Source organism: Prunus avium, chromosome 1, assembly GCF_965620075.1.
Source record: "Prunus avium chromosome 1, drPruAviu1.hap1.1, whole genome shotgun sequence".
Classification (NCBI taxonomy): domain Eukaryota; kingdom Viridiplantae; phylum Streptophyta; class Magnoliopsida; order Rosales; family Rosaceae; genus Prunus; species Prunus avium.
Genome location: NC_142284.1, coordinates 35,198,159 through 35,223,297, shown reverse-complemented (window position 1 = coordinate 35,223,297; position 25,139 = coordinate 35,198,159). Strand labels below are relative to the sequence as shown.

General features: G+C 38.0%; 1 protein-coding gene and 1 pseudogene across 1 annotated transcript; both read right to left on the bottom strand.

Moving 5' to 3' along the window:
• Window positions 1-89: 89 nt before the first annotated feature.
• LOC148297725 (secreted RxLR effector protein 161 pseudogene) lies at window positions 90-818 on the bottom strand (annotated as a pseudogene).
• A 5,759-nt stretch (window positions 819-6,577) lies between these two features.
• On the bottom strand, window positions 6,578-10,465 carry LOC148297724 (uncharacterized). The gene is made up of 3 exons (XM_088247930.1): window positions 10,219-10,465; window positions 6,759-7,345; window positions 6,578-6,601 (listed from the first exon to the last, which is right to left on the bottom strand). Exons 1-3 carry the CDS (start codon window positions 10,463-10,465, stop codon window positions 6,578-6,580), a joined length of 858 nt encoding a protein of 285 aa, XP_088104056.1.
• Window positions 10,466-25,139: the final 14,674 nt, after the last annotated feature.

The following is a 25,139-nucleotide window of genomic DNA, read 5'->3' as shown; positions in this document are numbered from 1 at the left end:
ACATAAGTCTAATACATGAAATATCCTTAAAAGATTACATCATATGATTGGCTTTTAGGGCATATTTCCAACAATCTTCCACTTGCACTCTAAAGCCAATCAGCCATGTATCTGATACCCATCTTCTCAAGATGTCGATCCAATTGTAGCTGAGTCATAGGCTTAGTTAGTGGATCTGCTACGTTATCTGCCGAAGCTACCTTGAGGATGCTGACTTCTCCGAGAGATATATATTCTCGAATTTTATGAAAGCGCTTCTCAATGTGTTTGGAATTGTGATGAGACCTTGGTTCCTTTGCTTGAGCTATTGCCCCATTATTGTCGCAGTACAAGGGTACTGGTAATGCTATGGTTGGAACCACTCCGAGATCGGAGATGAACTTTCTCATCCAAACAGCTTCTTTGGCGGCTTTAGACGCTCCTATATATTCTGCTTCAGAAGTGGAATTGGCTGTAGTACTTTGCTTATAGCTCCTCCAACTGACCGCTCCGCCATTCAGAGTGAAGACATATCCAGAGGTGGATTTTCTGTCATCAACTTCAGACTGGAAATCTGAATCGGTGTAAGCTTCCATCTGCAACTCTGATGTTCCTCCATAAACTAGGAACATGTCCCTTGTTCTTCTTAAGTATTTTAGGACACACTTGACAGCTGCCCAGTGTTCTGAACCTGGATTTGATTGATATTGACTTGTTATGCTTACTGCATAACTAATATCAGGCCTCGAGCACAACATAGCGTACATGAGACTCCCAATTGCTGATGCATAAGGGATTCTACTCATGCGCTGTATCTCTTCGGGAGTTTTAGGGCACATGGCCTTAGAAAGGTGAATTCCATGTCTTACAGGAAGAAAACCTTTCTTGGAATCTTCCATATTGAATCTTCCTAGCACCTTATCTATATACAAGGATTGGGACAATCCAATAAGTTTTCTAGATCTGTCACGATAAATCTTAATTCCAAGTATATAGGATGCTTCTCCCAAATCTTTCATAAAGAAGGTTTTGGACAGCCACATTTTCACAGAGGAGAGCATTCCAATGTCGTTTCCAAATAGCAGTATGTCATCCACATACAAGACTAGGAATACGACTGCACTCCCACTAACCTTTTTGTAAACACATGGTTCATCACCATTCTGTGAGAAATCAAACGATTTGATTGCTTCGTCAAAATGAAGGTTCCAACTCCTAGAAGCTTGCTTTAGTCCATAAATGGACCTTTGTAGCTTGCATACTTTATGAGACTCAATTTTAGACACAAACCCTTCAAGTTGATCCATATAAAGTTCTTCCTGAAGGTGACCATTCAAAAAGGCCGTTTTGACGTCCATTTCCCAAATCCCATAATCGTAATGTGCTGCTATTGCAAGCAAAATTTGAATGGACTTTATCATGGCTACATGCGAGAAGGTTTCTTCATAGTCTATCACTTCTCTTTGCTTGTAGCCCTTAGTGTAGGAATTTCAAAACATTTTTCCAAAGTTCATTTGAATATTAAACATGCATTTAATCAAATTAATCGCAGCGGAAGTCTAAGGTGGTTGTTTAAATTCAAAACCAAAACTTCTTCCAAGTATCTTAAGTCATAAACATTGATATGTTTTTCATAAATGAAAATTCAAGAGAAATGATAAGATCTAATTACCCTTGAAGCAATTATATGAACCAATTTGTGTTTGGTCTTCTCTTGATGATTTCCTCTTTGTTGATCTTCTCTTTGATCTTTGATCTTTGCTCCTTGATCTTTCTCCTCCATGTGAGCCACAAAAGTATATGGCCTCTAAGTCTCCACACCAATGGAACCTTGAGATGAGAAGAAGTATCTTGAGAATACTTGGATGCTAGTGCAAGATTCTCAAGATTGGTTTCAATCTAAACCACTATGAAAGATGAAAGTGTTTCACTCTTGAAAACTCTCTTTTTTCTCTCTTTGATCTCCCAAACCCATTTGGTTGATGTTGGATTGTGTTTGTGTGTAAAATGAGCTTATGGAAACAATTCCCATACACATTCACTTAAGCAATTTCGGCCAAATCCCATTGGGCTTCCAAAATTGGGCCTTATGACACTTAAACCATAATATTTAGTTGTCTTAAGCCCTTAGGCTTGATACCCAACCATTTGGGCTTCCCGTTAACTATTACCGAGGCCCAAATACTTTTTTACATGTAGTAAATCATCCACATCAAATCAATCAAATTGATTTCCTCATTCTCATTTGTATTACTCAAAGTTAACCATTTAAGGTGTGCGATCCATTAGGTTCTAATTAGCAAGGCAGTGGGAAAATATTAGAACTCTTTCTAACCAACTGGAATTAAAACCCCTTTTTAATTCTTCCTTTATTTGGATCGATCACAATCAATCCTAGGACTTCCACAAGCCAAGAGTGACATCTAGCAATATATCAAGGCTACCCAAGCTAACCAGAATAGATGAAGAACCTATTCAGTTGGAATTGCAATGCAATACGGTCCATCTCTTATACAATGTTTCAAATCATATTATTAGGGTGCGGATTGTTTATGTCAAACCCCTAATATGATTTAGGGGGTTTCACTAAAACACCCAAAATGTGGGCTGAAATTATAAAAAAACCCAACACCCAAAACACTTTATAAACACACCCAAAACCCATCATTACACACACTCAAAACCCATTTATAAACACACCCAAAAAATATACAATTGTTGATTTTGGGGTTGATTTTGGGTGTGTTTCTATGTTTAAATAGTGTGTGGGTTTTTTTATAAATACATGTCTAGGATTGGGTTTATTTATAATAATCTATATGATTTATAACCTCATGTGATTCAAAAGAACATGATTAAGAACAACTTTCTAAATCAAGCTCAAAATACTTGGCCAAAGATTTACTGAATCACATCTTGAAACATTCTCCTTCTTTATCGAAAGTAGAGATTCCTTATTGTACATTCACATGCCCCTATGACGAATTAAGAGATCCCAACAACACTTAAGACAAATCTTTTACGGCTTGCCTTTAAGAGCTATCAAAGATCAATAACGCATCACAGGACAACCATGATGTCTCAGGTCTAAGGACTAATTTGCATTATTGCAACTATGAGTTCTCATTTGACATGTAGATAAATACTCCATATGAGAACTACGGTTGATCGCGTTCAATGTACTCATTCACTAATGAGCACCCACATACTTGTATTAGTGTCAACTACACAAATGGTTTGAGACTAACCATCCTCCCAATTGAGCATACATAATGTGTGCTAATCTTGACGGTTTATCAATGCCCATTTGATAACCTATGATTAGGAATATTTTGGGATGCTACAGTTAGAGATTAAAGGTCTCCCAAATCTAATCTTCTTTAGATTACTTTATCTCTTATTTAGCATACCCTGGACATTTGTTTCTTTAGACGATGTAAAAGATAACAAATAAGTTTGCCCTTTATATATCATATACGAAATGTATTCTAAGGAGATTACATCAAATGTACTGGCTCTTAGGGCACATTTCTAACACTTAGCTACTAATCTAGCTTTGTAGGTTTCCACTTTACCGTCCGAGCCTATCTTCCTCTTGAAGATCCATTTATTTCCAATAGGTACAATGCCTTGTGACAAATCGACTAGAGTCCAGACTTGGTTGGTATACATAGAATCCATCTCGGATTTCATGGCTCTTCCTGCCATTTCTTTGAGTCAATGTCAGACATAGCCTCAGTATAGTTAGAGGGATCATCCTTTTCTTCGTTGTCACCAAGGAGATGTAACCCACCAATGATGTCATGAAGCAACCCATACCTTTGGGGTGGTTGGATCACCCTACTAGATCTACGTGGAGCTTGTGTTACTTGAGGTTCAGGAATTGAATTGTCAGATTGTTGAGTGGTGATTTGTGGCTCACTAGACATTTCTTTGACTTCTATCTCTGTTCCGCTTGACCCATCTAGAGAAAATTCTCTATCAAGAAATTTGGCGGACCTTGCGACAAACACCTTTTGTTTGTTGGGTTGATAGAAGTAGTATCCAAGGGTTTCCTTAGGATACCCAACAAATCTACACTTAACAAACCTAGCTTCAAGCTTATCTGCATCAGGTCTTTTGACATATGCAGGACAACCCCAAATCTTAACATGATTAAGACTTGGCTTTCTGCCAAACCACAATTCATATGGGATCTTCGAGATAGACTTGGAAGGCACTCGATTTAGCAAGTAAATTGCAGTGAGGAGTGCATATCCCCAAAAGGATATAGGTAAATCAGTGTAACTCATCATGGAACGAACCATGTCCATCAAGGTTCAATTTCTTCGTTCAGAAACTCCATTGAGTTGTGGAGTCCCCGGTGGAGTCCATTGTGAAATGATGCCATGTTCCTTGAGATAATCAAGAAACTCTGTACTCAAGCATTCACCTCTTCGATATTATCTTAGAATCTTTATACTCTTTCCTGTTTGCTTCTCAACCTCATTCTTGAATTCCTTAAACTTTTCAAAGGATTCGGACTTATGCTTTATGAGATAAACATAGCCCAACCGAGAGTGATCGTCGGTGAATGTTATAAAATATGAGAAGCCTCCTCTTGATGATGTGGACATAGGCCCATGTTAAGCTCATAATTTCATACATATACATGCCCTATTTACTTACTTCTGTTGCTTAGTTTCCTAGATTTCTATGTTATTTGCCTCCCTTTGTGTGTTTTGTAGGCCAAAGGAGCATGAGAGCATAATTCATGCAATTCAAGCATGTTAAGGCCTAATTTGGATGAAGGGAAGAAGAGCTTAAAGACAAACTCATTTTTGGCTACAGCCCCCTGCCAGTCCAGTTCCGTAGGTCATATTGCAAGCTTTGTTTCAACAACCTACATAGCTCGAATGAGGCCACATTCTTCATGAAAGTTGTTCCAATTGGTGTGTACTATAACATATCCAAAGGTCAGCCCCATTGGATAAATCTGGAGTACGTTACCTAGCAAACACAGAACCATGCTCAGGATGGATCTTATCAGCGCGGAAAATGAGTTAGCAATTTGTTTTGGCCTTAACTTCCTCCTCCGACCTTGGATTGGCCCAAATGATATATGGTTGGAAAGAAGACATTCTGAACTTCAAGTTTGAGTGCTTAAAGTCTTAATTTGCTTAAGGGAAGCCCAATTCGTAAGCCCTTGAAGTTGCTGGTCATGCTGACCTCAGGATGAGCTATTGTTTCTGGTTGGAAGCTTGGTCATGGTGAGCTAGGTATGAGCTATCATTTCTGGTTGGAAGCTTGGTCATGGTGACATGAAGATGAGCTAGGGCTGCTGGTGGGATCTATTGGTGAAGTGCATCAACCAATTCAAGATTTTCTAATACAAGTGCATCACCCAATTTAGATTTTCTAATACAAGTGCATCAACCATTTCAGATTTTATAAAACAAGTGTTGTATGCATTAGCCATATTGAATTCAGATTTTCACTTCCCCTAGGCCTATAAATAGGGAAGTTCTCTAAGCTTGTAAACACACCCCAAGGGGGGGAGCTCTCAAACACTTCTCTAGAGCTCCCTTCCCTTCTCTCCCTCAAATTCTCTTAGTTTCATTTTCTAGTTTTCAATTGTAGTAATGAAATATTTGTGCTGAAATTCTCCTTAAGTTTTTCCAAGTTCTACTTAATTTTCATTGTTATGTAAATTCTTTTCTTTAGTTTCAAGTTTGATTAGTTTCCAAGTTTCAATTATTATTTTTGTTCTTATTCATTATGCTTATAAGTTAATATGCTAGTTTGAATGATTGATCACCATTTAGGCTTGCATGTTAGCTATCTTGGTTTGAATTAAGAGTATACACCATGCTTTAATTCGAATTGAACTATGAATAGGAAGAGTATGTATGGACATTCGACAACAGGGATTAGATACATGCTTGGTTGTTTAAATTGTTCTTCTATGCTTAATGGGTTCCTAATGCTTAATTTTAGGTTAGACAACAAATGATCAAATTAGGGAATTAGGAACACAAGGTTATGACCACACACCATGGCTTAATCATACATTAGCTAGAATCAATCCATTAATCTAATTGAACTTGGGAACTTATCTACTTGAGTTAGTTATTTTCTTTCTTCCTTGTTTTATTTATTTCCTTTCTTTTTCATTTATGTTTTGTGTAGGGAAAATGAATTGGATCATTCAATCACCAATCCTCGTGGGATCGACCTCGCACTTACATATGCTATACTACCAAACGGCTCGTGCACTTGCGAGTATCACAAGTTGAGGATGCAGCTGAATCCATTTTGGTGCAGCTGTATCTACGCAACAGCCCACATACATCAGAGTGGATCAACCCCAACAGTTCAGTGACTCTTTCCCCTTTGCCAGAGAAAGGAGACCTAGACATCTTACCCTTTAGACAACACTCACAAGTTGGCATTGGTTCTGAACCCAACGGTCCAAGATATCCATCTTTGGCCATCTTGTGAATTTTGTCTTGGTTGATATGCCCAAGTTTTAAATGCCACATTTTTGTAGGATTGGTATCATCTTTTGGCCTTTTAGGCCTCGATGCATCATTACCTTCTAAACAGTTAACACTACCATTCAATTGTAAATGAAAGAGGCCATCTATGATATGAGCATAACAAATTACACATCCATTCAAATATAAAGAACAACTTAGTTTGTCAAACATAACTGAGTACCCATCTCTTAAAAGCATAGAGATGGAGATTAAGTTCTTAATACAAGCAGGAAAATAAAGACAATCTTTTAATTCCAAAACCTCTCCTGATGGTGGTTTGAGAAGGTAGGTGCCAACAGCTTTAGAAGATATTCTTGTGCCGTTTCCAATACGTAGCACCATCTCTCCCTTCTTCAATCTTCTACTTCCCACCAGCCCCTGCAAGGAATTGCAAACATGTTGGCTAGCGCCTGAATCAAATATCCAAGTAGAAGAACTAACTGTTAGAATTGATTCAAGAACAAGAATAGTACCTCCTGGAGGTTTGTTGTTGTTCAGGCTTGCATGAAATTTCTTGCAGTTCCTCTTCCAGTGCCCATTTTCATTGCAGTAAAAGCATATTCCTTTGGGCTCCTTTGCCTTCTTTTTGGTGATTTTACCCTCGGGTTTGACTACAGTAGTCTTCTTCTCCTTTCCCTTGCCCTTGCCTTTGCCTTTGGTTTTAGGCTTAGGTTTAGTAGACGAAGAAGAGCTTTTCTCGAAGGCAGCCACAATCCCACTCCCACTTTCCTTTTTGAAAGTCTTTTCAACTATGACCAGCATGTGCAACAACTCAGCAAGAGTTTGGTCCATTTTTCCCATGTTGTAGTTCATTACAAACTGGGAGAATTGGTATGAGAGGGATGCAATGTAACAACCCAAACCTTAATTAATATTTAATTAATAATTTAATGGAGGAAAAGACCATAATGCCCTTAGAATATTTTATTAGGTTTTAAGTTGACTTTTTGACCGGGAAAGAATTTGGGAAATCCACTCATACCGTTGCATAGAGCGCAACGAAACGAGTCCGTAGACACGTTGTGAACTCGAATCGGACTTGTAACGAGGAAATTACGAGGAAATTAAGAAAAAGGGCAAAATAATAATTTTGGGAAAAATCAGATTTTAAAATCAGATTCTCCCTCTCTCTCCTCACTCTCTCTTCTTCCTCGCGCACACCCCGTCCCCTGTTTTTCTTTTTGCTCCAGCCAACACCCCAAACCCCCATAACCACCGGCGCTGACCACCCCAGCCCACCGGACCAGACCCAACACGCCAGCCGGACCTTGCCGTCGCACCCCCGACCTGCGCCGCCTCCGTCGACAGCTCCAGCCACTGGAAACAGCTCGGATTTGGCTGGTTTTTCTCCGAATTTCAAACCTCTCGTTCTCCCTCCTCCGGCCACCAAATCGGATGAATTAGGTATGGTTTTTCGACTGATTTTCATGCTCTAGCTGTTGGTTGGGTAGGTTTGCAGAGATTTTGAAGTTTGACAGGTTGATTTACGAGTTGACTTATTGCCGGTTTTGCGTCGCCGTTTTCAGTCACTTCCGGCCACTTTTTGGCCATAGTCCAAGAACAAAAGTGGTTCCAAATAGGGTATATTACTTAGTATAGGAGTTTGGGCCGACGTTGTGGAGAAAACCCAGTCACCGGAAATTGTTAGGCACACCCACGCGCTGCCAGTGCGTGGGCGGCGCATGGACCAGGTAACAGGAGCCACTCTTGGTACTAGATTGATCCTCGTGTCCTCACGAGCGCATAGGATTTCGCGGATCTCAATTTGGATAACGTTTAAACCCTGAACGGATCTCGCATAGTGTGCATTTTCCAGATTCAATACGTTCAAACCGTTGGATCAAAGCCAAACTCGAGTATGTTGATCTAGGTATTTTAAGGATCGTGTAGGATTTGACGGATTATAAATCGAAGTCCAGGATGCTCTGAAAAAGCCAACCCTAGGTCTAGGTTTACGGAAAATCGTTTGTCAATCTGATCGTGCGATCGTGAGCAATCTGACCGTCCGATCGAGACCAAACTTTCAGGACTTGTGTCCTAGGCCTTTTGGAACCTCTAGGAACGATCGGATCAGAATTCTGAGGTCGTGGACCCCACGGGGTCCCGAGTTGACTTTTTGGGACTTTATCGCTTTTGAGTCCCTAGGTACTTTTAAATCGTGCCCTTTGAGAGAAAAGCTTGTGTGAGCATAAGAATGACCTTTAAAGTGATGCACGCACTTTTAGGAGCCGGGGTCAGGGTTTTTAATTTAATATTATATTACTGAGCAGAGTTTTTAATAAAATATTGTGATGGTTATACAGGCACCCGGGCACCAGGTGACCCGCAGGAGAGACCTTCAAAGGGTCCAACTAGCTCAGAGTATCTGTGAGTGGACCTTTTTGTTTTCATAAATGAATTTATGCAATTTAATATTATTACTTGATCTTGAATAAGTTTATTCATTGATCAGAGTTTTAATAGCTTGATTTATCGCTTTTATATGTTTTATGTTTTATTTTTATATTTTACATGCTGCCGAGTTGAGAGTGCCTAGAGATTTTGGCATACTAGAGTTTTGGATAGTTAACAAATAAAAGGGCAGCAGAGTTCAGAGTCAAATAAGAATTTATTTTATTTCTCGTTAAATTATTTCTGAAACTATATTTTTCTTAGAAACCACCATAGGTACCCAAGATTGATTAAGGTTGCCATCGGTAAATATGTTGCCTTCGGATTTAAATGGTTGCCTTCGGTCATGATGATGTCTACGGACATCCAGTTGCCTTCGGTTATAATGGTGTCGACGGACACCCTGTTGCCTTCGGTTAGGTCAACATGCTTGACACTGCCCCACAAGTTGCGGGGACGCCCAGACCGTGAGGTGCGAAATTGCGGATCAGGTTGACCTAGTGTCCCCTGAATCCTGCGAGATTGCGGTTTGGGTTGACCTTGCGTCACCGAAGTCTGAGAGAATGTGTCACTTCGGCGGCACGAGAATGGAATTGACGGATTATAGAGGAATTGACGGAAACATAAGGAATTGACGGAACTAAGGAATTGACGGATTATATGGAATTGACAAAACAATAAATGGGTACACCTAGGTGGTAGATTAAAAGTTGATTTCAATGCTTTCAATGATTTAATGTTTGATCAAGTATGTGATTGATTATATATATATATAGATATGAATACAGTGATTCCAGTACGCGTATTTATATAAGAAATGAGTTAGTTTTATAACAGTTTTTACAGTGGGGTTAGTATGTATATATGCTATTTTTCTAAAGCTTTGTTTCTGGTCCACTCACCCTTTAAATGTTTTGCGCCCCCAGGCAGTAAGCGTGCACTGTGAGCCACCATCGGGCCGAGTCCATCTTCCGCCACATCCCTTGACAGCGTAGGGTCTTGTATAATTATTTTATACTTGTAATCTTTTTTGTGTAGAGCTCTGATATTGCCCTAGAACACTTGTCTAACTGTTAGTATGTAAATTTTTGTATGCTGGCAGTTGGTGTATATTCTTATATGCATGTTTGACAGGTGTAATCTTGGGATTGGTCTAATCGCAGGGGAGACTCTGCTGAAATTTTTCGGCAAAAGTCAAACCCCAATTTTAAGTGAAGCTTGACTAGAAGGGCAATTAGTTCATTTGTGGCCGGCACTTGCCAGGTGTCGGACACGCACAGGGTTCGGCTCAGATTTCAAAGTGGAATTTGGGTCGGGTCCTGTCATGCAAGGATAAAGTCTTGGGCCAATTCCCCATCCAGTGGAGTTCCTAAGTTCTCCAACTGCTCGATGAGTCCAATCATCCTCAGTACATGCTGATGGACCGGTGCTCCCTTGACCATCTTGGTCTTCACAAGCTCACAGACAGCACTGAATCGTCTGTTACGCGTACCCTCACCATACAGCTCTTGTAGGTGAGCGATCATATCAATTGCACAATCCATGTGTTCATGTTGCTTCTGAAGCTCAGAGTTCATGGAAGCAAGGATGTAACATTTAGCTTGTGTGTCATCTTGTATGTGCTTAACATATTGAGCATGTTCCTCCTCAGTGACATCATCACCAGGAGGTTGATGAGGGAACGGCTTATCAAGCACGTATGCAATTTTCTCACAGATCAAAATGATCTTGAGATTTCGGAACCATTCCGGGAAATTGTGCCCCTCAAGGCAATGTTTGTTAAGAATTTTGGCGAGCGCGGTTCCAGACATATCTACATAACATACGGAAATTTAAATTAGATTGCTTTTATAAACCCAATGATTCGGGTCTTTTAAATCAAATGGCACCTCCCACTATTTTTGGCAAATTCCATATCCCTCAAATGGAATCCGAGAGTTTAGTTTCAACTCTTAGTGGGGATGGGAGGCTCAACCACCATCAAGCTTGCCAAATCATAATAGAATATTGGTTTGCTTGAATGGTGAAAAGAGAGTACTCTTATCCATTCACATCATGATGTGATTACCCATCACTTTGGCCTCTAGCAAATGTGCACCCCCAAATGTTATCGTGAGGTACCATTGTACTAGTTAAGTCATGCCCACCATTCCGGTGAGTGTAGGGGTTCAAGCAACACTTCATCATAATAGAATATTGGCATTACTCGTTGCCTACATTCACAACATCAAATGTTTTGAAATGAGCCCTTTCAAAATAAACACATACTTTGTGTTCCTCATATTAGGGTGAAGCACGGTGTATTGGTTATAATTGATGAGGGTCCACAATGGTGGAAGGCCACGAAAATATATTCAAAATACCTCTCCGTTTATCAACTTAATATTATTATTGGTTGAGGGAGTTTTAGGTCTCATCATACAACATTCATTTCAATCTCATTAAAATAAAATTTGGTCCAATCATAACTATTGGTCCAATTTGTTAGTAGCATATGGTACTCCCACTATTTGTTTTAGAAATCAAGGAGTATCTATCACTACTAATGAAAATTTTGCATTCTTGAATTTTGGACATATAGTTATCTTAGGCCCTTAGGATGATTATCGACTTTTAATATTTGATCCAACATGAGCCAAATGTTGGATCTTGGTCTAGGGAGGGTGATTTATTTTAGTTACGCGTTTAACTAATTAAACATGCAATCCTAATCGGGCTTGAGGCCCATCTAACTTGAGCCTTGGACTTCATCTCCTTCTTTCTTCTTCTCCTTTAGCTTACATAATATGAAAAGCAAAGGCATGCAAGCCTTTTAACAATTACATAAGAAAAGAAAAAAAAAGGAGAGACATGCAAGCCTCTTTAACAATTACATAAGAAAAGAAAAAAGAGAGACATGCAAGCCTCTTTAACAAAAGAATTAAACCATATTAAATACAAGCCCAATAAACGAATAAATCACATCCCATGGTTCAATCAAATTGATAGTCAGCCAATCACATAGTTCGATTTCAATTTGGGTCTTAGTCCATAATCATCCTTTCAACTACTTCAATCAAATTAAAATAATTGAACTTTAGAATGCAACTTAAACATTTTGGGTTTTTAGTATATGGGCCTAGTTCAAAACGTGGGGTTAAGTATGCAATTAATTAAAGACTCAAGGACCAAACCGCAAAGTAAAGTAATTGCATAGAAGTCCAAAACAAATAATATAATTGCATGAGGAATCCAAGAGGATTCCAAGGTGGGGCCGCCCATGTGAAGTGTCTGTGTGTATGTGACATGCATGAGAGTGTTGGTTTGTCCCATAAATGGATCAAACATGCCTTATCAAGTTTCAAGGAAACATTTCTAAGACCAAGAGTGTGGTCTCCCATGCAAACAAGTTCCTAGGAAAGGGAATAATCCTAAGGCCAAGAGAGTGGTCTTCCATGCAAACAAGTTCCTAGGCAAGGGAATAATCCTAAGACCAAGAGAGTGGTCTTCCATGCAAACAAGTTCCTAGGCAAGGGAATAATCCTTCAACCAAGGAAACAATCCCAAAGACCAATGGCACACTAGGCATGCCTATGTCTTGATATTCTAATTTTCTAAAAACTAGAGGAGCATGCTTTTGACTAAGGGAACAAGGGGACATGGAATCTTGGATAACCAAGGTCAATGTCCTCATTCAAATCAAGACCAACACAATTTCGAAATTGAATCCCACTAAAATGGATCAAAAACTAGAACACATGCATTCATCTTATGAACTCACAAGAACATTCATATGAACTCAAGAACACACATAACACAAAAATCATACTTTTAAGTGTCAAATTTCGTGGAGATGAAAGTGGCTATCAACATAGAAATTTTACAATGCTCAAGCTAGCATTGAAACATCACAAAAACCCCCGAAATCCAATATGGCCGAAACCCCCTTTTAACCCATGTGTTCAAACTTTAATGCCTTCTCTTAAAACATCTATAACACTTAAAGATGCAAGACTTTTCAAAATGAAACAATCAAGGCATCACAACACATAACATTTATGCCACAAAGAACTTTTACCCATATTCATAAACAAAAACCCAAAATGGTACAACTTATCACTTGACCTTGGCTCTGATACCACTTGAAGGAAACCTTTAGAAAATCATGAGTTTCATTTGAACATCAACATAGATAAATAAAATCATGGCAACGGAAGCTTAAGCATGCATCTATGAGTTCAAAAACAACAGCTTTTCCCATGAATCTTTTAAGCCAAGTGATAGTTGTACTACTTTCCTAGAACATACTTCTAGTAAGATTGGAAGGAGGAGTTACCCTTGGTGCGTGCTTTCAACCTGATGATCGAATTCCACCAAAGTTGTTGATGCTTGAATGGCTCCTTCAAAATCTCCACCTTGTTGTTGAAGCTTGAATGACTCCTTCAAAACTTCAACTTAGGAGGTTCTCCAAAAGTCACCAAAATAGGTAACCTCTAAGTCTCTTCACCAACTAGAGCTTGAGAAGAATATGATGAGCTTAGTGAGAGGATGATGCTAGCTAGTGATCCCTCACTAAGATGGTATGAAAGGGTAGAGAGAGTTTTTGGAAGACTAGAGCTTTCTTTCTCTCTCTTGTTTTTCACTAATGACCCCTTAGGCTTCAAAAAGATGATAGTCATCTTTTTCTTGAGTCAACAAGTTGACTCTAGCAACCAAAAGCCCATATGAACGTCCATCCCTTGAAATTGGGCATCTTGGGCTCAATTTAATTTATGTTGTCATACAACCCAATCTCCATGTCCAAAAGGATAAAGCCCAATGAGTCCGGAATTCAAAATTCCTGTTTGAAGCCTATTCCGACATCACGTGTCGTTTAAATTAAATCCATAATTAATTTTGCCTTAACCAATTAACAAAGCTTAATTGATCTCTTCAATTCATCATCTCCATAACGGTTTCTCAAATAACTCAAGTTTAACGGTGTGCGATCCATTAGGTTCTAATTAGCAAGGTCGAGGGCAATTTGAACTCTTCGTAATTGATTGTGAATTAAAACCCCTTTTTAATTCTCCCTATTAGTTAGGATCATTAGTCCTTAGGGCTTCCGCCATCCATGAGTGACACCTAGCAGCATGTCATGGATATCCAAGCTAAGTAGAATAAGCAGAGAACCTATTCAGTTGGAATTACAATGCAATACGGTCCTTCCCTATTACAATGCTTTTAATCTCCTTACTAGGGCATGGTGCATGTCAAAACCCCTAATGAGATTGTCACGTCTTATATGATTTGTATTAGTGTGACAAGAACATCCTTCTAAGTCATACCGAATACTCTGATCAGAGATTTGCTTAATCATATCTTCCGAGCATTCTCCTTCTTTACTGAAGGATAGAGATTCCATGTTGTACACTCACATGTCCCCATGAGTTAATCGTGAATCCCAACAATGCTTGTAACACATTCGTGATTAGGATATGTCTTTATAGCATCATCAAAGATCCACAACCTTCCCACAAGACAACCATGGTGCATCAGGTCTAAGGACTAATTTGCATTATTGCAACTTGGAGTTTCTTGTTTAACATATAAGTAAAATTTCCATACAAGAAACTCTCGTTTGATCGCGTTCAGTGAACTCATTCTCTATTGAGCACCTACATACTTGTCTTAGTGTCTCCACACGAATGACTTGATACCAGTCATCCTCCCAATTGAGAAGACATAGCATGTACCGGTCTTTCCGGATTGTCAGTGCCCATTTGACAATCCTATGACTAGGAACATTTAGGGCATGAAGATAATAGAGGAAAGGTCTCCTGAATCTAGCTTCCTTAGATTATTTTCTCTCTATCTCACATCCCTTGGACTTATTGTTTAAGCACGTGTAACTGTTAATGAGACATTTACTAATAAACAATAAACTTGCCCTTTAAGAGGATTAAACATAAGTCTAATACATGAAATATCCTTAAAAGATTACATCATATGATTGGCTTTTAGAAACCATTATTACACAAGGACAGTTCCAGATCCAGTACATGGTTTCATGCATACTTCGATCCGATCCAACTTTCAGTATAGCTAAAATAACATTAAGAGAGACAAAATATGAAGTGCAATCAGAGTAAAAGAAAATCGTTTAAAAGTTTAAAATAGTCGTCACTACTACATAAATTGAAATAGACGACGGGAATCCACCGTCGTGTAGCATGTTTTCAAACCGACGTGAAATTGACCGCCATCTTTTAATACATAAAATAATGACGGCAAATAACTGACGTCGTTAAGACATTCCACGTCATAAAACAAATAAAACCAACGTCTAATTCATACATAAATAGCTTAAAAAGAAAACTTCGACTATATTAGACAACGGTTTTAGTAAAACACAGACGTTTAAAGAATGTTAAATGTCAAGAACAACCAAAAAGCCAACGTAAAAAAGGTTATCCACGTCTCTACTTGAAAGAATACCGACGTGTAAAAGGTAGAAACCGTCGCGGTTAACATATACTGCGTTCACTAAATAATAAAATTGACGTCTAAAACATATAACATGGCAAATTTAACATATAAAAATACACTTTTGGACAAGGTTAGACATCACTTTCGTTAAAAAAACTGACGTTTGAAAAATTTAACCTGGCACGTCGGTTATTGTAAAATACAGGTCGTGGTTAAGAACTTTACTATGTCCAAAGAATCCAATTATTTGACGTTGTTATATAACTGACTACGTTGGTGGTTTGTTTATTCCCTGACGTGATTGGTCTTTGATAAGTCCCTTTTATAACCCCCTTTGACCTGTGTATTCTCTAAGACGTCAATTATTTTATTATAACTTACGTGCAACATTGTTTTTACGACGGTAATTATCAATCGGTGGAAGTAGTGTTATCCTTAAATTCATCGGTTTGAGCTCTATTCCGTCGTGTTATTCTTAAGTCTACGTCATGAATCATTTTCATTACCGTCGTTGTTGGTAATATTTATTAGCCGTGTTTAAATTAATTTTAATTAACCGACGTGTTTTCTTTTTCAAATGGCGGTTTTTATTTAATTTTTGCATTGGTGTTCCACGTGGAGTGTAAAAACCCGACGTTGGTTATATTTTAGACGTCTCTTTTTGCGATTTTTGTAATTTGACCGTCATATTTTCAACTTTAACCCAGTATTTTTAATTTTTGATTTGTCGTGCCCAAAGCCTGTAGAATGAAAATGTGATCGGAATTAAAATGATATACAGAGCTATTAATTAATGTCATACAATTAATTGCATAACTAATGTCATACATTACAACAATCAATCAATCCATATATCTTCACACCCATCTCTAATATTCTCACTCCCAAACTCACCCACTAGGTCATCAAATGGGCCAACATTCGGTATCCCTCTAGTAAATGGCTCACACTCAATTCTAATATCACCTAGCACGTCATCACCAATAACATCATTATATTCTCTATTAGGCATTGATAACTATACCGACCAACCACGATGCATTGGGTCATCAACATAAAATACTTGTTTGACTTGAGAAGCCATAACAAATTGGTCATTCATATGTCCAATTTTACTCAGATCTACAAGGGTAAATCCAAGTTCGTTGACTACAAGGCCCGAAGTGTTATCTATCCAATCACACCTCAAGACTGGGATTCTAAACTTTTTGTAGTTAAGATCCCAAATTTCTTGAATAACCCCATAAAAACCCATATTGGAGACAATAGGGCTTTTATCCTTGGCACTAGCAACTTGCATAGTATGTGCAAGTAAATAAACTCCACTATTTTGGACAGTTCGAACATCATCTTGTGCCTTGGTGTTAAATTTAACACCATTAATAAGATAGCTCCTATATGATGGCACTGCCATGCTTGGACCAGTTGCTAGCCACCTCAAATTTTCTGATACACCATTATTGTCTTCCCCATTAAGTTCACTTTGAACCTGCAAATTAAACATATATCTTAATTCAATCTAACATATAGAAAGAAAGAAAATTAAAAGTTCAATATGTCATTCAATAACATATATACCTTAAAGCGTAGCCATTGAATGAAAGTGCTATTGTGCTTATCTTATAGCCACTTTGTTCTCTTTCTAAATTTTGGATAAGTGGTCTTGATGTGGATCATATGTTCCCTACAATTGACACGAAAAAATCAAGCATTACGGTCCCTTGTATATAAGATAAACATAAGGAGTAATAATATTTAAAATGGCTACATATGAAAAATTAAACTCATACGTACTCAATATAAGGTAGGACTTCCTCCGTATTCTCCAAGACATATAGATGTGCCTGGTTCAACAAGTCCAGATCAACTAAGCTCACTGTGCAACCTGATATTGGTTTTGAAACTCCCATCTTCTGGCTTGAAGGCACTCCAACTGTACTAACATCAGATAAATGCTCGGTACAAAACTCTATAGCTTCTTCAACTATATACCGCTCAGCAATGCAACCTTCAGGACGAGTACGATTCTGAACATACCCCTTTAGCACTTTCATATATCTTTCAAACGGATACATCCATCTAAAATATACTGGCCCACATAGACGAACTTCTTTGACAAGATGTACAACTAGATGAACCATGATATCAAAGAATGAAGGGAGAAAGTACTTCTAAAGCAAACACAAAGTAACTACTACATCTTCTTCCAACTTATCTAGCTTGGAAACATCTACCGTCTTTGCACATATAGCATTGAAGAAGAAGCACAATCGAGTTATTGCATACCTTGCAGGCTTCTCCAAAACAGAACGAATTGCCACAGGGAGCAATTGTTGCATCAATGTATGACAATCATGAGATTTAAGGCCAAGAAGTCTTGAATCTTTTAAAGATACAAGATTTTTTATATTTGAAGAATAACCTTCAGGGACTTTCATACCATAGAAAGAATTGCAAACCACTCTCTTCTCTGCTCTTGACAAATTCCAAGGCCCTGGAAATTGTGCACCATAAATTTCAGTGAAATAGACAGAGAGAGGAGAGTGTGTGCGTGAGTAAACTTAAAAGAAGATGGCCATCTCCAGAATTTAAGCCTTCGTATTAATTCTATCTAGACGTCTAATTCATGCAAAAACCGACGTGCTATTGTATTTGAAACGGTGGTAATAGAAACCGTCGTGGTGTTTAAATTATAACGTCGGTTACTTAAACATGCGACGTCTATACCAAAATAAAACACTATGTTTTTCAAATTTAGAACAGAGTTAGTGAGACTGACGATTAATTTTGCCTTCTCTGCAACCTTTGGATCAGGGATGTTTCCCGTTTTATCTTCTCTTGCCTTCTTCCATAGCAGAGATTGATCGCTTTCTTCACCGAGCATGGTTTCTTCTAATTCATCCTCCAAACCCACATACCCTTTTCGAGACAACCTATGGTTGTACTCGTATTTCTCCCTCCTCTGTTTCTGCCCAGAATGCACAGCCTCATAATCTGGGGATAACCTTGAAGCTACAAAGGCATCCCATTGAGATTTCTCTATGAACTTATAAGGGTGAGGGGGTTCGTTTAACTTCTCCTTGTCATTTGCGAATGGAATGATAAACTGCCTAGTTAAGGTATACTTGAAATCCTTCCATTTTTTGGCGGCAGACGACAACACCATCTTCTTACACCCTTCCCCTCTAATATACGCCAATTGAACAGCTTCCCAAATCTGCTCCTTCAGGTCCTTGGGCAATTGAGTCCATTTCTTGTCCACAACAGGTACTCTGGTGCGTGCCAAAACACCAATGTAAGACTGCATCTCAACAGCAACATTTCCATGTGGTCTGCTCCTTTTATTGAGCTCAACCACAGGCTTAATCTTCTGAATTTTCCTCTTCACAACACGGCTCATTGTGTTGATATCGCAGGTCGATTTTGGCTCCTCAACAAATGTGGTTGTGCTGGGGTCTTTCTCGGAGGTTGAAGAAAATCTCATCCTCTTCGAGGGTTTGCTTTGAACTGATTTGCCTTCATCCATTTGAGCCTTTGAAACTGATTTGGCTTCATCCCTTTGAGCCTCTGACACTTGAGCTTCCTTGTTTTGAGATTTCGAAACCATTTTAATTAATCTGCAAGAAAAACAACGACGGTTATTTAAACAGAAAGACGTGAGAATAATAAAAAGACGTCGGAAAAAATACGGCCGTGATATTTAATTTAGGACGACGGTTGTAAAACAACACCGTCGTCGTAAAAACAAAACCACGATGGTAACACGAAAACAGTAACGTCTTATTAAATAGTTCTCTGAGACCATGTATGGAAATAGGACGACGGTTTTATCTCGTTCATGACATAAATATTGATACACCACGCCGGTTATTAAGCCTAAGCACCGACAAGGTTTATACATTACAACGTCAAACACGAAAGACAACCGTCGTCTTACTGAGATGTGATACAGTAAAAACGCCAGTTCTTTCTCCCATGAGATGACGGTTTTATCTTGTTTCCGACATATTAATTGTCACACCATGACGGTTATTAACCACCGTCGTGCAGTTTGCATTAAGTTAGATTTTACGACCGTCGTGGTGTGTTGATTATAACGTCGCAAACAAGAGAGAACTGTCGTCTTCAGGCGTCGTGAGAGTAATGGACTAATGAATTTAATCAAACCAGTGAAAGATTTCCTCATTTTGACGGAATCTTGTTTCTAGACTCATTCTTTGAAATGAAAGAGAAAAAAAGGAAAAGAGATTGAGAAAAAACCTTTGGCGTGTGAAGAAAGTTTCCTTCCGATGTAACTTTGGTGATTTGGAGACGAAGACGATGACGATGACGAGATTCAGACGATGATGCTTACGAAACTGCTTTTGGTAAATGATAGGGAAACTGAGATATTTTATCCGTGAGAGAGAATGTAGAACTTTAGGTCATGTGATGAAAAAGTTTATATATTTTCCGAGAGTTCAATACAACGACGGTTTTATTAAAAACTGCCCTAGTATATTGTTATAACAACGGGCAATAAGTAGGAACCGACGTGGTTATTACTAAAGCCAAACGACTTTTGGAATTCTAACGTGGTTATGACGGCGCTTGTTTATCTAAACCGACGTTGTCCTTCGAAAGTCAACGGCCATTCCTTTTAGGAAACCAACGTGGTTACTTTGGCTTTCCGAAAACGACGTCGTTCTCTTGGTAATACACGACAAAAGTTTACTTTTGCAGAAGTGGTATTACACATTACCCCTTATGCATAACTGACATTGTTGATTTTAAAAGTCGTTGGCCTTAGTTTACGGAGATGACGTGGTTATTTATATTTATACTCTCCAATTGTTACCCACTGACGTCTATTAGTTGAATTTGACGTCGCTACGTGTAATAGAACCGACGAGGATATTTAAGATAATTTTTTTAAATATGATTTTTTTCACGAGTTTTTTAACTCTCAGTTTTCAATTAGGGTTCCAACTTCTTCTTGCCCTTGGCTCTATCTCACACCGCTACTTGTAATATGATGTGTGTTTGCTATTTGTGTATCTGAAAGACAAATGTGGACACTTTAGCTTCTTATCCATTTGAAATCTGAAGTGTCCATACATTTCAGATTTCAAATGGATAGAAGCCAAAGTGTCCATATAAATATGTAGTGTCCATACCTTCCGACATCACTTTGGTAAGATCAGGATCCAGAGATCTCACTAGTGAGATTTCATACCTCTTGGGGGCTCATTTTAATTTTCATGTGACGATGGTTTTCTATATAAACCGTTGTGATTTTCCTTGGAAGCAATAAAAATAAGAGTAGTGGTAGTGTTCTTAGTTCTGTATGTTTGATGATTTTCATTTTGCAAAACCAAGCCCGTAATCTCAGTTTCCTTTATTCGTATTTCCTTATTTCCTTGTTTAGTTGTTTAATTTTGATCTAATTGATTTTTCTTTTCTCTCTAACAGAGAAGGCAGACGTATAAAAAAAAAATTAGCAAAGTGTTTTAGTGTAAAAAAAAATTAATCTTAAAAAGCAATAAAAATTAAGACGGCGGTTTACAGAGAAGGTAGACATATAAATCAAATAAATACGACGGTAATTGAACAAACCGACGTGGTTATGACTAAATATTATACGACGTATAAGAAATAAACGTCGGCAACTTACTACGTGGGAATCTTATTTTAACGTCCCTACAACTAAAAAACCGACGTGGTTATTGAATAAATAACTGTCGTTGGTTTGTACAATTAGACGGCAGTATTTATATAAGGCCCGCCGTCGTTTTTGAAGATTTATTGTATAAATTGGAACTTTGTTTCAGTTTCAGTTTACATTTAGGGTTCCAGCTTCTTTTGGAGGCTTGTCTTCTCTCTCTCACAAACACACATACATCGCTCTCTCTGACCTCTCTGAGGACAATAATTTGGATGTTAATGATGTGTGCGTTTTGGTGTATCTCAAAGACACCAAAACGCATATATCATTAACATTCAAAACATTGTCTTTCTCAAAGTTTGCCATCGTCAGTTCAGTTCTGGTTTCGTTTTGGATTTTGTGTATTTAAAATATTGTCTTTCTCACTTTGGTAAGAAAGTATGGGCCCTTTAAAGGTTCGATTATGATCAGGATCCAAAGATCTCAATGGTAAGATTTCATTCATCTTGGGATCTCATTTTAATTTTAATGTGACGAAGGTTTCTATATAAACCGTCGTGATTTTTCTCAGTTCTTGTCATTTTGTTGATCTACCACTACTACAAAAAACAAAATAGACGACGGGAATCCACCGTCGTGTATCATGTTTTACAACCGACGAGAAATCGACCGCCGTCTTTTAACACATGAAATAACGACGGCAAATAACAGACGTGGTTAATATATTACACGTCATTAAAAAAACTAAAACCGACGTCGATTTGATACATAAAAGCATAAAAAGAGAACTTTCGACTATAATAGACGACGGTTTTAGTAAAACACAGATGTTTAAATAATGTTAAATGTCAAAAACAACTACAAAACCGACGTAAATATTTTTATCAACGTCTCTAAATCAAACACAACTGACGTGTAAAACTTAGAAACCGTCATGGTTAACAAATACTACGTTCACTAAATAAAAAAACTGACGTCTAAAACATATAACATGACATATATTTACTTTAACTGACGTAAAAACAATAATAACCACGACCCTTTAGGTCACCACAAACGTTGAAAATTATTTTGACGGCTTGAACACAAAAAAAAACGACGGGGATTTAACATTACACGTCGGTTAATTAAAATACCTGTCATGTTTAATCCATTTACTATGGCCTAGGAGTCACATTTTAGGACGTTGTTAGTATTTTACAACGTCGGTGGTTGTAGACTTTGACGTGGTTGGCATTTTAAAAGTCTCTTTTGTGAGCCACTTAGACGTGTGTAATCTCTGAGACGTCATTGCTTTTAGCTTAACCGTCGTTAATAAGTAACGAAAAGCCTTGAGGTATGGATTTGACTTCGGTTATTATAAAATGTAGGTCGTGGTTATACTTTACTATGTCCCAAGAATTCAATTATTCGACGTTGTTATGTCCTTACTACGTCGGTTATTTATTTATTCCATGACGTGGCTAGTCTTTGTTAAGTCTCTTTTATAACCTTTTTTGACATGTGTATTCTCCGAGACGTCAATTGTTTAATTATAACTGACGTGCAACAATGTTTTTACGACGTTAATCATCAATTGATTATATCCGTAAATTCGTCGGTTTGAACTCTGCCGTCGTGTTATACTTTATTGTTCGTCGTTGATTATTTTATTTACCGTCGTTGTTTGAAATATTTATTAACCGTTTTGAAATGAATTTTAATTAACCGACGTGTTTTCTTTTTCAAATGGCGGTTTTTATTTCATTTTTGCGTTGTCATTCCACGTCGGTTGTTAAAACCCGACGTTGGTTGTTTTGTAGACGTCTCTTTTTGCGATTTTTGTAACTTGACTGTCGTATTTTCCGCTTTAACCGATTATTTTTAATTTTTGATTTGTCGTGCCCAAAGCCTGCAGAATGAAAATGTGATCGGAATTAAAATGATATACAGAGCTATGAATTAATGTCATACAATTAACTGCATAACTAATGTCATACATTACAACAATCAATCAATCCATATATCTTCACACCCATCTCTAATATTCTCACTCCCAAACTCTCCCACTAGGTCATTAAATGTGTCAACATTTGGTATCCCTCTAGAAAATGGCTCACACTCAATTCTAATATCACCTAGCACATCATCACCAATAACATCATTATATTCTCTATTAGGCATTGATAACACTACTGACCAACCACGATGCATTGGGTCGTCAACGTAAAATACTTGTTTGACTTGAGAAGCCATAACAAATTGGTCATTCCTATGTCCAATTTTACTAAGATCTACAAGGGTAAATCCAAGTTCGTCGACTACAAGGCCCGAAGTGTTATCTATCCAATCACACCTCAAGACTGGGATTCTAAACTTTTGGTAGTCAAGATCCCAAATTTCTTGAATAACCCCATAAAAACCCATATTGGAGACAATAGGGTTTTTATCCTTGGCACTAGCAACTTGCATAGTATGTGCAAGTAAATAAACTCCACTATTTTGGACAGTTCACACATCATCTTGTGCCTTGGTGTTAAATTTGACACCATTAATAAGATAGCTCCTATATGATGGCACTGCCATGCTTGGACCAGCTGCTAACCACCTCAAATTTTCTGATATGCCATTATAGTCTTCCCCATTAAATTCACTTTGAACCTGCAAATTAAACATATATCTTAATTCAATCTAACATATATATAGAAGAAAAGTAAAATAAGTTCAATATGTCATTCAATAACATATATACCTTAAAGCGTAGCCATTGAATGAAAGTGCTATTGTGCTTATCTTGTAGCCACTTTGTTTTCTTTCTAAATTTCAGATAAGTGGCCTTGATGTGGATCATATGTTCCCTACAATTGACACGAAAAAAACACGCATTACGGTCCCTTGTATATAAGATAAACATAAGGAGTAATAATATTTAAAATGGCTACATATGAAAAATTAAACTCATATGTACTCGATATAAGGTAGGACTTCCTCCGTATTCTCCAAGACATATAGATGTGCCTGGTTCAACAAGTCCATATCAACTAAGCTCACTGTGCACCCTGATAATGGCTTTGAAACTCCCATATTCTGGCTTGAAGGCACTCCAACTGTACTAACATCAGATAAATGCTCGGTACAAAACTCTACAGCTTCTTCAGCTATATACCGCTCAGCAATGCAACCTTCGGGACGAGTACGATTCTGAACATACCCCTTTAGCACTTTCATATATCTTTCAAACGGATACATCCATCTAAAATATACTGGCCCACATAGACGAACTTCTCTAACAAGATGTACTACTAGATGAACCATGATATCAAAGAAAGAAGGGGGAAAGTACTTCTCAAGCAAACACAAAGTAACTACTACATCTTCTTCCAACTTATCTAGCTTGGAAACATCTACCGTCTTTGCACATATAGCATTGAAGAAGAAGCACAATCGAGTTATTGCATACCTTGCAGGCTTCTCCAAAACAGAACGAATTGCCACAGGGAGCAATTGTTGCATCAAGGTATGACAATCATGAGATTTAAGGCCAATAAGTCTTGAATCTTTTAAAGATACAAGATTTTTTATATTTGAAGAATAACCTTCAGGAACCTTCATACCATAAAAAGAATTGCAAACCGCTCTCTTCTCTGCTCTTGAAAAATTCCAAGGCCCTGAAGGCAAGCGAGTACGTCTTTCTCCATACTCGGGTTGCAAATCAATTTTTACCCCCATGTTCAATAAGTCTAACCGAGCAGCAATCCGATCTTTATTTTTTCCAGGGATCTCTAGCAATGTACCAATGATACTATCGCAAACATTCTTCTCAATGTGCATAACATCTAGGGCATGCCTCACAGGGAGGTATTTCCAATACTCGAGATCAAAGAATTTTGATTTCTTCTTCCAACAAACTCTGTCACCATTATTCTCACCAACACTTCCCCCATTTTTCGAGCCCCATATGTAATTAATATCTTCAACCATATGCAGCACTTCTTCTCCTATTAATGGCTCGGGAGGCATGCCATATTCAGGTTTCCCATTAAAAGCTGCACGTTACCTCCTATATGGATGATTGATTGGTAACCACTTTCTATGCCCAATGTAACAAATTTTGTGGCCATTTTTCAACCTGTGACTAGGTGTATCATCGCCGCATATTGGACAAGCTTTATATCCTTTAA

What these genes read in the sequence shown, in the direction of transcription:
- LOC148297724 (XM_088247930.1), bottom strand. Translation starts at nt 10,465, where the DNA reads ATGAACTCTGAGCTTCAGAAGCAACATGAACACATGGATTGTGCAATT. An exon ending in ATTGGCCCAAGACTTTATCC is followed by an intron (nt 7,346 to 10,218) that starts TTGCATGACAGG and finishes TGGGTTGTTACA; the next exon opens with TTGCATCCCTCTCATACCAA. An exon ending in TCAAACCACCATCAGGAGAG is followed by an intron (nt 6,602 to 6,758) that starts GTTTTGGAATTA and finishes CTCATATCATAG; the next exon opens with ATGGCCTCTTTCATTTACAA.